The 14743-nt window shown below is 66.1% G+C and overlaps 2 protein-coding genes across 2 annotated transcripts; both read left to right on the top strand.

Annotated features, from left to right (window-relative positions):
* Nucleotides 1-147: 147 nt before the first annotated feature.
* GHDC (GH3 domain containing) lies at nt 148-3079 on the top strand. The gene is made up of 8 exons (XM_059489213.1): nt 148-400; nt 481-611; nt 682-1258; nt 1490-1673; nt 1761-1832; nt 1935-2068; nt 2175-2263; nt 2349-3079. The coding sequence occupies exons 1-8, from the start codon at nt 196-198 to the stop codon at nt 2547-2549; spliced, it is 1593 nt and encodes a 530-aa protein (XP_059345196.1). The 5' UTR covers nt 148-195; the 3' UTR covers nt 2550-3079.
* Nucleotides 3080-8830: 5751 nt separating this feature from the next.
* LOC132084147 (inactive phospholipase C-like protein 2) lies at nt 8831-14306 on the top strand. Its single transcript, XM_059489178.1, has 5 exons — nt 8831-11312; nt 11486-11689; nt 12435-12510; nt 13772-13881; nt 14074-14306. Exons 1-5 carry the CDS (start codon nt 8877-8879, stop codon nt 14257-14259), a joined length of 3012 nt encoding a protein of 1003 aa, XP_059345161.1. The 5' UTR covers nt 8831-8876; the 3' UTR covers nt 14260-14306.
* Nucleotides 14307-14743: the final 437 nt, after the last annotated feature.

Below are 14743 nucleotides of genomic sequence, written 5' to 3'. Positions count from 1 at the left end.
GCGGTTGAATTCCCCGCCGGGCGGGGGGCCCGGGGTGTGCTGTGTAAAGGTGAAAATGAAAATAAAACTGAAGCGGGGAGGGGGGCGGCGCCGGGCGCGATAAATCTCCGTCATTTCTGCCGGAGGCGGAATAGCCGGCGTGGGTGAGGGGAGTCCGGGGCCGGTCCGTGCCCGGGGCGGTGCCCTCGTTCCGCGATGCTGGTGGCGCTGGTGGCCGTGGCCGTGGCCGTGGCTGTGGCCATGGCTGTCCCCGCATTACGGCATCGTTTAATCCATTCCGCGGTGCGCCGCGTCGGGGCCCGGTACCGGCGGCGGCTGGAGGCTCTGGACAGCGATGTGCGGCTGAGGCAGGAGCGGCGGCTGCGGCGCCTGCTGGGCACCGGCACCGGCACGGCCGGCGGTGAGCGCGGGGCTGCGGGAAGCGCCGCGGGAAGGGGTCGGTCCCGTGGTTCCCTTCTCAGTTTGTGCCTCTCCCGGCAGGCTGGGAGGAGTTCCAGGAGCAGCATCCCTTGGGGCAGCCCTGTAAGGACGAGGCGCCGGCAGTTCCGCTTCCTCCACTGTATCTCTGGGCTTTGCTGCCCGGCTGCTGGGACACCGACCCCCGGCTGCAGGTACGGGAGCGGCGGGCGGCTGGGCGCGGATCCCGCAGGGTCTGCCCTCCTGACCCACCCTCTCTCGCAGGGCTCCCTGCTCTACCTGGATGCTCTCGGCGCCGCCTTTCCACGGGCTCTGACCCGCCGGGGCACGGCCGTGCTGCACTGGAGCCCCGGCTGTCCCCGCGCCCCGGCGGGGTGGCCGCTGCCCACCCTGTACTGCACCCCGGCCGCGGCCGCCGTGCTGCCCTCTCGGGCCGCAGCGCTGCGGCTGCAGCTGCTCTTCGCCCTGCGGCAGCGTGCCCTGCATGTGCTGGAGGCCGGGCTGGCAGCCGAGCTGCGCGACGCGCTGCTGACCCTGCGCACGGAATGGCCGCGGCTGGCGCAGGAGCTGGAGCTGGGCAGGCTGAGCCCCCAGCCCGGGCTGCCCGAGGAGCTGCGGGAGGAGCTGCAGGCGCTGCTGAGCCCTGCTGTGGCCCGGGCGGCCGAGCTCCGTGATCAGTGTGCCCACGGCTTTGAGGGCATCGTGCTGCGGCTGTGGCCGCGGCTGGAGGTGGTGGTGGTGAGAACGATGTGCGGCACAGAGCGGCTCTACTGCGACTCCCTCCGCCGGGCCGACTGCCGGGGGCTGCCCTTCTACTGCCCCTTCTACCAGGCAGCAGGAGGTGAGTGTCCCCAGGATGCTGGTTGTGTCCCCAGGGTGCCCACAGGGAGCTGCTGCCGTATGGCAGCACAGATTTCCCTGCCCCATCTCTGTGCTGCATTCCCTTCCTGCAACCTGAAAACACCTCAGTCCTGGCACCAGCAAAATTCTGCCCCTTGGAGAGGGGTGAGGTTTCTGTGGGTGAGCAGAGGTGTCTGGGGAGCTCACATTGCCACCTGCTGCCTCTGCCCAGCCCTGCTTGGTGTGAACCTGTGGCCAGCGGAGCCAGTGCCCCGATTCGTGCTGTGCCCTGACTGGGCTTTCTGCGAGTTCCTGCCCTGCCCGGCCAGCAAGGAGCCACGGACGGTGCTGCTGGATGAGCTCTGGGAGGGCCGTGAGTACGGGCTGGTTGTGACAGCCCAGCCAGGAGAGTACAGGTGCCTCCTCCCTGCTGTGTAGCCCTGGGGGGCTGCCTGCCCCAGCCCCGTGCACCCATGTCCCCCTGACACCCCCCTGCCCTGCAGGTGCCGTACTGGGGAGGTGCTGAAGGTGACAGGCTTCCACAAGCAGTGTCCTGTAGTGGAGCCTGTGCGCAGGTGAGGACGCCCCAATGCCTGTCCCTCACCTCAGGGAGCTGGGTTACAGGCAGGGTTTGACAGGAGGGTGCCAGTGACCCACCCTGTGTCCTTGCACCTCAGGGAGAGCCAGACACTGAGTGTGAGAGGTGAGAGCATCCCCGAGGAGCAGTTCTGCCAGAGCCTGTGCCGCACCCTGAGCCTGTGGCCGGGTGCTCGCCTTGTTGACTATGTCTGTGTGGAGAGCAGCCTGCTGGGTGAGTTCTTCTGAGCTGTCCAAATCCCCCTAAAAGTTTAGCTGGCACTGCATGGGGGTCTGCAGCCGATTCTGGCAGCTTTAACCTACTCGTGGTTCTGCTCCAGGTGACTCCTCAGGGCCCTGTGCCCCTCACTACGAGGTGTTCCTGGAGCTGCAGGGCCTGCGGGACCTGTCGGAGGTGCAGCGCTACAAGGTGAGCAGGACACGGGCTCTGCTCTGGGGCTGAAGGACACAGCTGGTGTGGCAGTGTGGCACCAGCACAGGCCCTCTCCTTGCAGCTGGACCAGTGTCTCCAGGAGGATTTCCCCGTCTACAAATCCTTCCGCTTCAAGGGCAGCATCGGGCCCCTGCGCCTGCACCTGGTGAGGCCCAGGAGCTTCACCCGCCTGCGGGAAGCACTGGGGTCCCCCGTGCCCATGCCCAGGGTCCTGCGTGAGGAGCAGCTGCTGCAGCTCATCCAGGGAGCAGTCATCTCCTAGGGCAGCCTTGGGACCCCGCAGCCCTTCCTGCCTGGCATGCACCCTCTGAGGAGGGGCCGTGTCCCTGGGGTGGGAGGGTGTGGGGACAAGGTGCTCATCCCCAAGGGCTTGCCTGAGTGGAGCAAATGGAGACGGTGAGCTTGACCGTGATCCGTGGCAGCAGCTGGCACCACTCAGTGCTGCTGTGGAGGTGGAGCAGGAGCTTGGGAGCCTCGGGGGGCAGCTGCAGGACCCCCTCACTCAGTGCCTTGGCAGCACCTGCAGCCACAGTGCAGTGTGTGCCTGTCCCAAGGGACACCACAGCCCATGGCTGATGCTCAGTGGAAACCTGCAGCAGCCGCAGGAGCAGGAGAGCCGTGCCTCATCACTGGGGCCTTGTGGCATTTTGTCCCCTGGCAGGGACACTGCAGGCAGGGCTCAGGGGGCTGCTGGTGGCAGGTGTCACAGGGCAGCCCCAGTGCATGTCCACTGGTTTAAGAGTAAGCTCCGGTGAGGGCTGCTTTTAATGCTTTGAAAACCAAATGCAAAATAAAGGAGGATTATCTTTTTGAAATAAATAAAGAACCGCACTCTGGGATTGATTTTTTTAGACTATTATTTTTAATCTTCATTAAAGAGATTGCTCAAGCAATCTGACTGCTCTGGGGGCTGAGGAGTTGCTGCTGTTCTCAGGCGTCCTGGGGAAGGGGCAGCCATGAATATTTAACCAGCTGAGCCCTCTGGGGGCACCAGGCTATTTGTGCCTTTGAGGCACATGTGTACCCTCGGGAGGGACTGGTCATTTCCCCTCCTGCTCATTAAGGGTTATTTCCAGGGCTGGTGAGGGCGTGTGGGGCACCTGCTGTACCGCAGCAGCTGCTGGTGGGCCGAAGATGATGTCTTGAGCAAGGCTCACACAAAGCAAAGCATCCCCCTCCAGGGATTAACCTGGCTGAGGCCTGCTGGAAAAACCTGGAGCAAAATTTCTGCTCCAGGTCGGGGAGCAGCTTTTCCTTGTGCTGGGAGCACCCCACAACAAAAGCCTGGAGCTCCGTGCGTGGCAGAGCCGCGCGGAGATCAGCGCTGGGCGGCTCTGCCTGCCCTGCCGTGCCTGGGTACCACCCCGGTGGGAGGGGAGGTTGCTGGGTGGGACCCGCTGGGCAGGGCCAGGCTGCCGAGCGCCCGGCTGGCTCTGGATGCCAGGCTGCAAGGTCGATTTGAGTGCCCAGCCGCAGGGAGCAGCTTGTTTGGGGTGCAGCCTCGTTTGTGCTGCTGCTACCAAGGCTGCAGGGTGCGGATGCCCGGCTCAAGGTGCCAGGCTGGGTTTGCGTGCCCGGCCGCGGGCTCGCCCGGGGTCCCACCGGGATGGGGCGGCTGCCGGGCCCGGGCGCTGCGGTGCTGGGCGGTGGAAGGTGCCGGTACCCGGTGCCCGGTGCCCGTCAGCTGCATCCCGGAGCGAGGGGGCCGCGCCGCCCCCATCCCCATCCCCATCCCCGTCCCCGCCGCGTCCCCGCCCCCGGCCGGGCCCGTCCCCTCCTCCCGGCCGCGCCGCCTCCCTCCCGCTCCGCCACTGAGCCCGCAGCGGCGGCGGCGGCGGGCGCAGGCTCCGGGCGCCCCGGGGCCCCGCGGCGGCCGCTGCCCTGAGGCCGCGGGGGATGGCGGAGGGGCCCCGGGGCGCTCCGCCGCCGGGCTCGCCCCGCCCCGCCGCGCCGCTGCCCAACGGGCCCCGCGGCGGCGGCGGCGGCGGCGGCGGCAGCCCCGGCTCGGGCTCGGGCAGCAGCAGCCGCGAGGACTCGGCGGAGCGGAGCCCCGCGCCCGCCGCGCCCCGGGCCAGCATCATGAAGGTGAGAGCCCCGCACCGGCAGCGCACCGGGCCGGCCCCCCCGCGCCCCGGGCCCGGCACCTGCGCAGCGCCGGGTACCGAGCCGAGCCCCGCGTCCCCCCGCACCGTTCTGTCCGCGCTCCTCGCTCCCCCGGTGCCCGTGCAGCGGCTCCGGGGAGCTGCAGAGCAGCCGCATGCCCGGGCGGCCGAGGGTCGCCACCTGCCCGCGGTGCTGCTCGCACCGGGACTGACACAGCGTCCCCGCGCCCTGCCCGGAGCCAGCGTCCCCAAGGGCACAGTCTGGCCCGGCCCGGCTCTGTGGAGCGTCCGTGGGTCGCGCTGTCAAGTGCCACGGCCACGCTGCAGCATCAGCCGCTCCCCTCAGGACACCCGTGGGTTCCCGTGAGGAGATGCCCGCTCCCTCCCCTCGAGCAGCTTCTGCTCTCCCGGGCTCTCCTGACAAACGCTGAGCCTCGGGCCTGGCCTGGCCAGCCTGCAGTCTGCTCCCGACACCCGGTGCTGCCGGGCCGTGCTGGGGCCGGGCTCCAGGGAGGGTCTCGGGGGTCTCCCACCTGGGTGGGCAGCGGATCACACGTGTGCTTTCCTAATGAACGCCCCTGATTGTGCTGATGCCAGCGCTACTCGCTGACACAATAGGTCACGTCCGCCCGGGACTCGCCTCCCTGCTCCCGGCAGCCTATTTTAAGCTGGGATTGCTCCGGTGCTATTAATACCCCGTGAGGGGGCTGTTTCCGTGGTGCCCCAGCCCCACAGTTCCGTCCCTGGGATCCAATTTCCTGGGCGAGCAGTGTCAGGACCCCGAGTTCTGCCCGGGCTCTCGCTGCAAACTGTTGCGGGGGCGGCCGGGATTGCCCACGCGGGGCGGGCACGGAGCTCTGCCGGTGCTGCTGCCGGGGCTCCGTCTGTGCCCGCCTTCCTTGGGGACATTGCCAGCGTCTCCTGCTCCTGCCGGGACGGAGCAGCATCCTTCCCTGCCCAGGGACCATCCGTGGGCACAGCGGGATGGGGATGGTGAAATCCCGCTCGCTGCCGGGCCGGGCGCATCGCTGTCACCACCTGCGTCACCGCGGGATGTGGCCTCACGTGAAGGCCGGGTGGCCCAGAGTCAGGGCTGACCTGAGGGAGGTCAGACCCGAGCAGTGTCCCCAGCTTGTGCTGATTCCTTGTGCACCTCCGAGCCCATCCGGGGCCTGAGAGGCAGCGGAGGCACTTGTGGGAAGAGCTGCCGGCTCTGTTGTTTTTTGGGATTTCCAGAAAAGGCTGGAGGAGTGAATCTGAAAGTGCGACTCGCAGGGGGACCTGGGGCAGCGGGGCTCAGAGCTGTCCCCTGCAGTGCCCCTGGCTAGAGGACTTGCTCTCTTCTTTCTTCAGCCTGAAAGCAGAGGGGGCTGGTGGTCCTGTGCGCTGGGAGGATGCTGGAGAGGGTATTGGATCTGCAGGATGTGTCCCTTCCCCAATATTGTCCCCTGAGCCCCTTTTCCATCATGTGCAATCCCCGGGAGCTCCGTGGTGCCTCTGCCGGGATCTGACTCCATGGCCCCTCGCCGGGAGTGGCAGCTGGTGCCGCGGGGGGTGGATGTGTCAGTCGCTCTCTTCTTGGCAGGGAACAAACGACAGAAAAGCCCTGACTGTGCCTGGTCTCCCACTGCCTCAGCTCCGGGGCTGCTGCCCGCCTGCACCCCTGCCCACGCTGCCCACACTGGGATAGGGGTGGTGGGGACACCCGGGACCTGGGGAATTCAGCTGCAGATGGATCACACCGCAGCCAGATCAAGGGGGATAAAGGGGAGGGAGGGATAACTGATGGGCTCCTCTCCATCCCCTGCTTTGAGAGCGGGTTGTGGGGCCGGTAAGCGTGGCTGTCACGTGGAGGCTGAGATTAGGGCAGCAGCACTCACCAGGGCACTAATGCAGGAGATAATTGGCTGAAGAGGTGCTTAACACACGCTGCAGAGCTGGGCAGGACAGGCAGCTGGGCTGGAACGTGCCCTCCGTGCGAGCCCACGCTCACCGCTGGCATCGTGGTTGGCATCGGTGCTGTGGTCTGTGCTTCGAGCCCTGCCTACTCCGTGCCAGCTCGGTGGCACCGTGAGCAGGATCCCTGCTCTGGCTGGAGCTCTGCCCTCTGTCTGGGGGTGTTCTGTGCTGTCATGGCCATGGGTGCCGTGTCCTCCTTGCTCCACTGCTGCCTTACCCATCCCCTGCTCCTGCTCCACCTCGCCCAGCACCTGTGGGCTGTGTGCCCTGGCTTGAAGATCCCCTGGCACAGCTGGGAAGGGGCTGCCAGGGAGCAGAGACTGTTGCCTGCCATCCCCCAGCTCTGCCCTCTGTCTGGGGGTGTTTTGTGCTGTCATTGCCGTGGGTGCCCTGTCCTCTTTACTCCACAGCTGCCTTACCCATCCCCTGCTCCTGCTGCGCCTCGCCCAGCACTTGTTGGGTTGAAGATCCCCTGGAACAGCCTGGAAGGGAGCAGAAACTGTTCCCTGCCATCCCCCAGCTGTGCCCTCTGTCTGGGGGTGTTCTGTGCTGTCGTGGCCATGGGTGCCGTGCTGGAAGGGGCTGCCAGGGAGCAGAGACTGTTCCCAGCCATCCCCCAGGCTGCGCTGAGGAGCGTAGGGCAGCTGCAGACGGGAAACTCCTCGCGTCCCCTGCTCGCTGCTCGCCCGTGCAGGGGGAGAAGCAGAACATAAATGCTGCAGGGCACTCCTGGGTTTGTGCCACACATCTGCACCCCAAAGCGCCGCACGGGCACCACATCCCCCGTGTGAGCCTGGCAGGGTGGGGGGCTGCAGGGAGGGCGTTGGGGCTCTCACCCCGAGCCGGGGTGCTCGGGGCACGGCTGGGGTGTGTCTGGCTGCCTGCAGCGGGCACAGCTGGAGCAGGTCCGTGCCGCTGGGTGCACGCAGGCCCCCCGCCCGTGTTTCCTTTCCGGATGGATTTCCTGTTTTCGGCTGTGGGGCCCGGTGCGGAGCGGCGCGGGGTGGGTGCGCCGGGCGGGGAGCGGAGAGGGGCGGGGGTCCGCGAGGGGCGGCCCCCGGTGCCCGTGGAGGGGCTGCGGCTGCCTCTCGGTGGGGCGCTCAGATTGCAGCGTGCAGGAATCGCAGGAAGCATCCGGCGTCCAGTGGTTCCCCGCAGGGCCGGCCGATGGCGGGACCTGCCGCTGGGCGCCCGCCGACCCGGGATGGCTGGCACCGAGGCAGAGCCCTGGAGCTCGGCCAGCTCCCTGGAGCGATCTGGCAGCGGGAGGATGCGAGCAGCCACCACATCCGAGCTCCAGGATGGGAGGATGTGCCTGGCTCTAGCAAGGGGCTGAGGGCTGGCGCTGGTTCCTCCTTCCCCGGGCATCCTTGGAGGATTCCCCGTTCCCTGGGGAAACTGTACATCCATTTGTGTGGCTTATCCAAATGCCCTTGGCTGTGGCTGCCTGACCCCGTGGGGCAGATCCCGACCCTCCAGACCAGGCATGGGATGTGCTGCCCTGTGTGGGAGCTGTGGAAGCTCTCAGAGCACTGGAGGGGGGCAACCCCTCACCTCCAACCTGGGCGGCTGAGCAGGACCTGCCCCTGACAGAGACACCACCAGATTAGAGGTGACTCACCATAATCTTGAAGAAGTGGATTAAATCTCCTCCTACTGTGCTACTTAATGAAATCCATCCCATAATACACGCCTGGCCCTGCTGTTCCCCCTTATCCCCTGCCAGCCCCGTGGCAGCTGGGTCCCCCCTCCCCGTGGGGAGGCAGGGCAGAGTGTGGGCACGAGGTGCTGGCAGCAAACAGCCCATGCCATGGTGACCCTGTCCTCTGTGGGACACGGCCGTGGCTGTTCCCAGCATGTGGCACTGGCAAGGCTGTCCTGCCCCACTCCTCACAGAAGAGTGGGGGGTCTCTCTTGGGCTCCCTGCTGGTGCATCACACGCTGGGTGTCTGATTTCCTCTTCTCCCCAGGCCAAGGAGACAGGGGCTGTGCTGCTTGGCTGTGCCTGCGAGGGTGAGCAAGCAGCGGGGAAGGATCCAGCTCAGGGCCGGGAGCAGGAAGGAAGGAAGGAAAGCAGAGTTAAAATAAGCCAGGCAATGAGCTGTGAGGGAAGCCAGGGCTGGAGCTGGCTCCCAGCCCCCAGAAGAGGGGCGGACTGGAGCGGACTGGGCTCAGTGTGGTGCTGGGGCACCCTGGGGCAGTGCTGGGGTGGGGGCACCATGGGCAGGAGGATGCCAGGAGCAGAGGGGCGGACTGGAATGGACTGGGCTCAGCGTGGTGCTGGGGTGGGGGCACCATGGGCAGGAGTATGCCAGGAGCAGAGGGGTGGACTGGAGCACACTGGGCTCAGTGTGGTGCTCGGGCAGTGCTGGGGTGGGGGCACCATGGGCAGGAGGATGCCAGGGGCAGGTGGGGCGTGTGCTGCTGCCTGGCTGTCCCTGACTGATGGCTCTGCCCCTTTCCCACCCTGGCAGGATGGCTCTCGGCAGCGGCCCCCACACAAGAAGAAGACAGTGTCCTTCAGCTCCATGCCCAATGACCGCAAGATCAACAGCACAGCTGCCTGCATCTCCCTGATGCTGGAGGGCTGCGAGCTGAAGAAGGTGCGCTCCAACTCGCGCATGTACAGCCGCTTCTTCGTGCTGGACGCCGACATGCGCTCTGTGCGCTGGGAGCCCTCCAAGAAGGACTCAGAGAAGGCCAAGATTGAGATCAAGTCGGTCAAAGAGGTGAGGGTGGGCAAGAAGACGCCAGTCCTGCGCAGCAATGGGCTCTCTGATCAGTTCCCCGATGAGTGCGCCTTCTCCATCATCTACGGGGACAACTACGAGTCCCTGGACCTGGTGGCCAGCTCGGCAGATGTGGTGAGTGCCTGGGTGATGGGGCTGCGCTATCTGGTGTCCTACGGGAAGCACAGCCCTGAGGCGCCCGGGACTGGCCACCCCAGCCTCCGGACGTCCTGGATCTCCTCCGTCTTTGACCTGGCTGACCTGGAGAAGTCTGGCCGCATCCCCGTGTCCCGGGCTGTGCAGCTGATCAAAGCACTCAACCCTGGCATGAAGACCTCCACCATCGAGCTGAAGTTCAAGGAGCTGCAGAAGGCCAGCGAGCGTCCTGGCACGGAGGTGGCCTGCGACCTCTTTGTGGAGGCATACTGCGAGCTCTGCACCCGCCCTGAGATCTTCTTCCTGCTGGTCCAGTTCTCCAGCAACAAGGAATACCTGGGTGTGAAGGACCTGCTGATGTTTCTGGAGGTGGAGCAGGGCATGGAGGGGGTGACAGAGGAGAAGTGCTTGGAGATTGTCAGCAAGTACGAGCCCTCCAAGGAGGGCCGGGAGAAGGGCTACCTGGCCATCGACGGCTTCACACGGTACCTGCTCTCTGCTGACTGCTCCATCTTCGACCCCCAGCACCGCAAGGTCTGCCAGGACATGGCTCAGCCCCTCTCCCACTACTACATCAGCTCTGCCCACAGCGCCTGCCTGCTGGAGGACAACTTCTGGGGCCGCTCAGACATCAGTGGCTACATCAGCGCCCTGGGCCTGGGCTGCCGCAGCATCGAGCTGGTGCTGTGGGACGGCCCCGATGGTGAGCCCGTGGTCTACACCAGCCCCTCGGCCGCCTCCTGCGTGCCCTTCCGTGCCGTGGTGGGGCTGATCGACCAGCACGCCTTCACTGCCTCGGCCTACCCCCTGATCCTGTGCCTGGTGGTGCGCTGCTCGGCCCCCCAGCAGCGCCTCGCTGCCCAGTGCCTGCGCAAGACCCTCGGCGAGAAGCTGTACCTGGAGCCCCCCAACCCCGTGGCCTCGTACCTGCCCTCCCCGGAGGAGCTCAAGGGCCGCATCCTCATCAAGGGCAAGAAGCTGCCGCCCACCTGCGAGGACAGCGAGGGCGAGGTGTCGGACGAGGAGGAAGGCTGGGAGCTGGCGCGGAGACTGGGCCAGGAGGACCGGGAGGCGCCGGAGGGAGGCGGCCTGCGGCGGGTGCGCCTCAGCCGGGAGCTCTCAGAGCTGGTGAGCCTCTGCCAGGCTGTGCCCTTCCAGGACTTTGAGAGCTCCAGGCGCGGGCAGCGCTACTGGGAGATGTGCTCCTTCAGCGAGGTGGAGGCGGGACGCTTCGCCAACGAGTGCCCGGCCGAGCTGGTCAGCTACAACAAGCGCTTCCTGTCCCGCATCTACCCCAGCCCCATGCGCATCGACGCCAGCAACATGAACCCCCAGGACTTCTGGAAGTGCGGCTGCCAGATGGTGGCCATGAACTACCAGACACCAGGGCTCATGATGGACCTGAATGCAGGCTGGTTCCGGCAGAACGGCGCCTGTGGCTACGTCCTCCGCCCGGCCATCATGCGGGAGGAGGTTTCCTACTTCAGTGCCAACGCCAAGGACTCCCTGCCCGGCGTGCCAGCCCAGCTCCTGCACCTCAAGGTCATCAGCGGGCAGAACCTCCCCAAGCCCAAGGGCTCGGGGGCCAAGGGGGAGGTGGTGGAGCCCTACGTGTGCGCTGAAATCCACGGCATCCCGGCCGACTGCGCCGAGCACCGCACCAAGACCGCCCTGCAGAGCGGGGACAACCCCATCTTCGACGAGAGCCTGGAGTTCCAGATCAACCTGCCCGAGCTGGCCGTGCTGCGCTTCGTGGTGCTGGACGACGACTACATTGGGGACGAGTTCATTGCCCAGTACACCATCCCCTTTGAGTGCCTACAGCCCGGCTACCGCCACGTCCCCCTGCAGTCGCTGGCTGGGGAGCCCCTGCCCCACGCCACCCTCTTTGTGCATGTGGCCATCACCGACCGCCGTGGCGGGGGCAAGGGGCACCGCCGGGGGCTGGCGGGGCGCCGGGGCCGCCGGGTCAGGGAGTACACCTCCACCAAGGCCACCGGCATCAAAGCCATCGATGAGGTCTTCAGGACGGCCACCCAGCCGCTGAGGGAGGCCACGGACCTGCGGGAGAATGTGCAGGTAGGGCCCTGCAGAGGCATTGGAGGACTTGGGTTCTTCAGGGGAGGATGGGGCTGTCCCCCTTTTCCTGGGGGATGTGAGAGAGGAGTGAGGAGCAAAGAGCTTTGGGAAATGAGGGTGTTCCTGGGTGTCCTCCCAGCTGAACTCCTGACACTGGGCAATGCTCTCTGCAGAATGCATTGGTGTCCTTCAAGGAGCTGTGTGGGCTGACACCCGCTGCCAACATGAAGCAGTGCATCCTGACGGTGTCCACGTGGCTGCTGCACAGTGACAGCGCGCCCAGCGTCACCCTGAACCTGGCAGAGCAGTACCCACCCATGGAGGCCCAGGGCCCCATCCCCGACCTGCTGCGCAAGGTCCTCACCGCCTACGAGACGGTAAGTGCCACCCTGCCAGGGCCTGGCTCCTTGGGGACGCTCCCTGGCATCACTGGCACTGGGACCAGCACCCACTGCTGCTGCAGGTTCTATGGGATGAACCTGAGTAGGTTTTATGGGATGAACCCAGGCAGGTTTTGTGGGATGAACCCAGGCAGGTTTTGTGGGATGAACCCAGGCAGGTTTTGTGGGATGAACCTGAGTGGGTTTTATGGGATGAACCCAGGCAGGTTTTGCGCGGTGAACCTGGGCAGTTTTTATGGGGTGAACCTGAGTAGTTTTTGTGGGATGAACCCAGGCAGGTTTTGTGGGATGAACACAGGCAAGTTTTGTGGGATGGATCACAAGGTCCAAGGATGGGGAACCCTGAACTCACTGTACCCATCCTGGGGCAGGGGGCTGCATGGTGGCTGCCCAGGGAGGAGTCTTGCCTAAGCACAATCCTGCCCTGATCAGTCTGACCCTCAGACACTGCAGCCTCTACTCTGTGCCTTGCCCTGATCCCACCAGGTGGGAGAAATCCCATTAATAGCCGCAGCCAGAGCTGCTTCCTTCTTTTGTGTTGAAGGGAACCTGGCCATTGGCCACGTGCTGCTCACACCATACCCGTGGGGTGGGAAGGGCCGGACCCCAGGCACTGTGCTGGCTCCAGGGGCATCCCCTGCTGAGCCCTGTGTCCCCATCCACCTGGCGTGGGGACACAGGGCCAGGGCTGCCCAGCTGCTCACGTTGCCCCTCTCCCCAGATGATCCAGACCAGCAGGACCCTGATCGAGTCTGCCGACGCCGTGTACGGGAAGCTGATCCAGGCACAGCAGGCAGGTGGGTCCTGGAGGGCAGCCCCAGCTCCACCACGGCTCTGGCACGTCCTGGGGGGCTCAGGGCTTCCTGCACCGGGGCAGGCTGTGGGTGGGTGGGCTGCAGAGCTGTGTGGTAGGGAGCAAGCAGAGTGGGGGAGGCTGATGAGGAAGCGGGGAAGAGTCATTAGCTGTCAAACGCCAGAACATAATTAGTGCCAGAAATAACAGGCTGGGGCTGACAGCAGAAATGGCAACTGAGTGTTAAGACTTCCCTAACACATGGCAGAACCCACACAGGCAGGTGCTGCTGCTGCCTGCCCTGGCCCTCCCTGCAGGTGCCCCCACTCTGGGACCTCTGGCCCCACTGATGGCTGGGACCCCACTGGGATAGCCCCCCCCAGCTCCAGGGTCTTGTGTGGGCTCCCTGTGGGGCTGGGAGAGCGTCAGGAGCTGGAGAGGCTTGGGAAGAAGGAGAGAGCCCTGCTCTGCTGTCCCTGCCATGCCAGCCCTGCTGCCGTGTTTGTTCCCTGCCCATGCTGCAGACGGAAATCTCCCCAAACTCTTGGCCCAGCTCTGCCATTGCTGCCAGCCCTGGGGGAGTGGAGCAGCGGGGCACAGGCTGCTGCAGGGCACAGATTGGTGCTGTGCCCTCCTACATTGCAGGAGCAGAGGCATTCTGGGCTGTGCAGCCCCTCGGGGTGGTGGCAGCAGCACTTTGGCAGCTGCATCCCCCAGCCCCGTGCCCTGGTGGTGCCTGCTTTCACCCCGGCCGTGCTGGGGACGAGCTGCTGTGGTGCTGGTACCCGGCTGGCAGGAGCTGGGCCCCGGGGAGCTGCAGGGCTGTGGGCGGGCTGATTGGCAGCGCCGGGGCGAGGGAGCTGCGTGGGAGCCCTGGCGTGGGCCCCGAGCCGCTGCTGCGTCACCAGGGGTAAATATAGCACCCACTCCGGGGGTGGCACAGCCATGGGGGGCTCTGAGTGCCCCCAGATGGGCCATGGAGTGCAGGAGTTGTGCTTCTGCCCAGGGGCTTCACTGCCCTGCCAGACATTGTGGTGTCTGGGTCTAGAACAGCCCCAGGGTGCAGCCGATTGTGGTGCTGGGATGGTGGGGGGGTCCCATCATTTGAGGTGTGGAGGATTCTTGTGGCTGCTGGGGCAGTGGGGAGCCCACCCAGCCTGCAATCCCATGGTGGGCAAAGGGCATCCCTCTGGCTTGGTCGCTGTTGGCCAGGGGTGGTGGCTGCCCCCATGCCAACGTCCCTGAGCCCCTGTGCCGTCCATCAGGGATGGATTTCCACAAGGAGCTGCACCGCATCGAGACCAAGGAGGGGCTGCGGGGCCGCAAGCTGCAGAAGGCGCTGGAGAGCTTCGCCTGGAACATCACTGTCCTCAAGGTGAGCGGCGAGGGCTGCGGGGACAGCCCTGCCCTGCCCTGCTCTGCCCCGCTCTGCCCACCCTTCCCCTTCCCCTTCCCCTTCCCCTTCCCCTTCCCCTTCCCCTTCCCCTTCCCCTTCCCCTTCCCCTTCCCCTTCCCCTTCCCCTTCCCCGTCACCTCCTGTCCCCACAGCCCGATATCTCGTCCCCAGGGCCAGGCTGACCTCCTCAAGCACGCCAAGGCGGAGGCTCTGGACAACCTGTGGCAGATCCACAACGCGGGCCAGTCCTGCGGCATCGGCAGGAACGGCTCAGCCTCGCCCGAGCCCTCGCGGCTGCCGGCCCCGCTGGAGCCCATCCCCGAGACAGACGGAGGCGGCGACCCCGCGTCCTGCTGACCCCGGCCCGGGGCTCGGGGCCCGGACTGAGCAGCCCTGGGCGCAGGGACTGGGAGCAGGGAGCCCCAGCCTGCCTGGGCAGGGTCTGTGGGCTGGGTGCCCTGCGCTGCTGAGCTTGGGGAGAGATGTCCCTGCTCCCTCGTGCCCTGCCGAGCTCCCAGAGGACTCATCCATCCCCTCCATCTGATTCTGGAGCCAGATCTCTGCTGAGGGGCCAGTTGGGATGCTGGTACCCCAGTGCCCGTGTGCATGTACTCCCAGTCTGCTGTGCCAGATGCCACTTGGAAAAGCAGCTCCTGCCCACCCTCCCCAGGGCTGCGGGTTTGGCCTCCACCAGCCCTGGGGAAAAGCTGGCTGGCAGAAGGATCGTGGCTGCTCCTGTCACCTCCACAGCATCCCTGGGGTCCCCACCATGCAGAGGGGCTGGGAGGCTCTCTGGTGCAGCAGATGTAGGGCCAGGCTGTCCCTGGACAGCAGATGTGGC

This window comes from Ammospiza nelsoni, chromosome 26, assembly GCF_027579445.1.
Source record: "Ammospiza nelsoni isolate bAmmNel1 chromosome 26, bAmmNel1.pri, whole genome shotgun sequence".
Taxonomy (NCBI): Eukaryota; Metazoa; Chordata; class Aves; order Passeriformes; family Passerellidae; genus Ammospiza; species Ammospiza nelsoni.
This window is presented reverse-complemented; position numbering and strand designations above follow the sequence as displayed.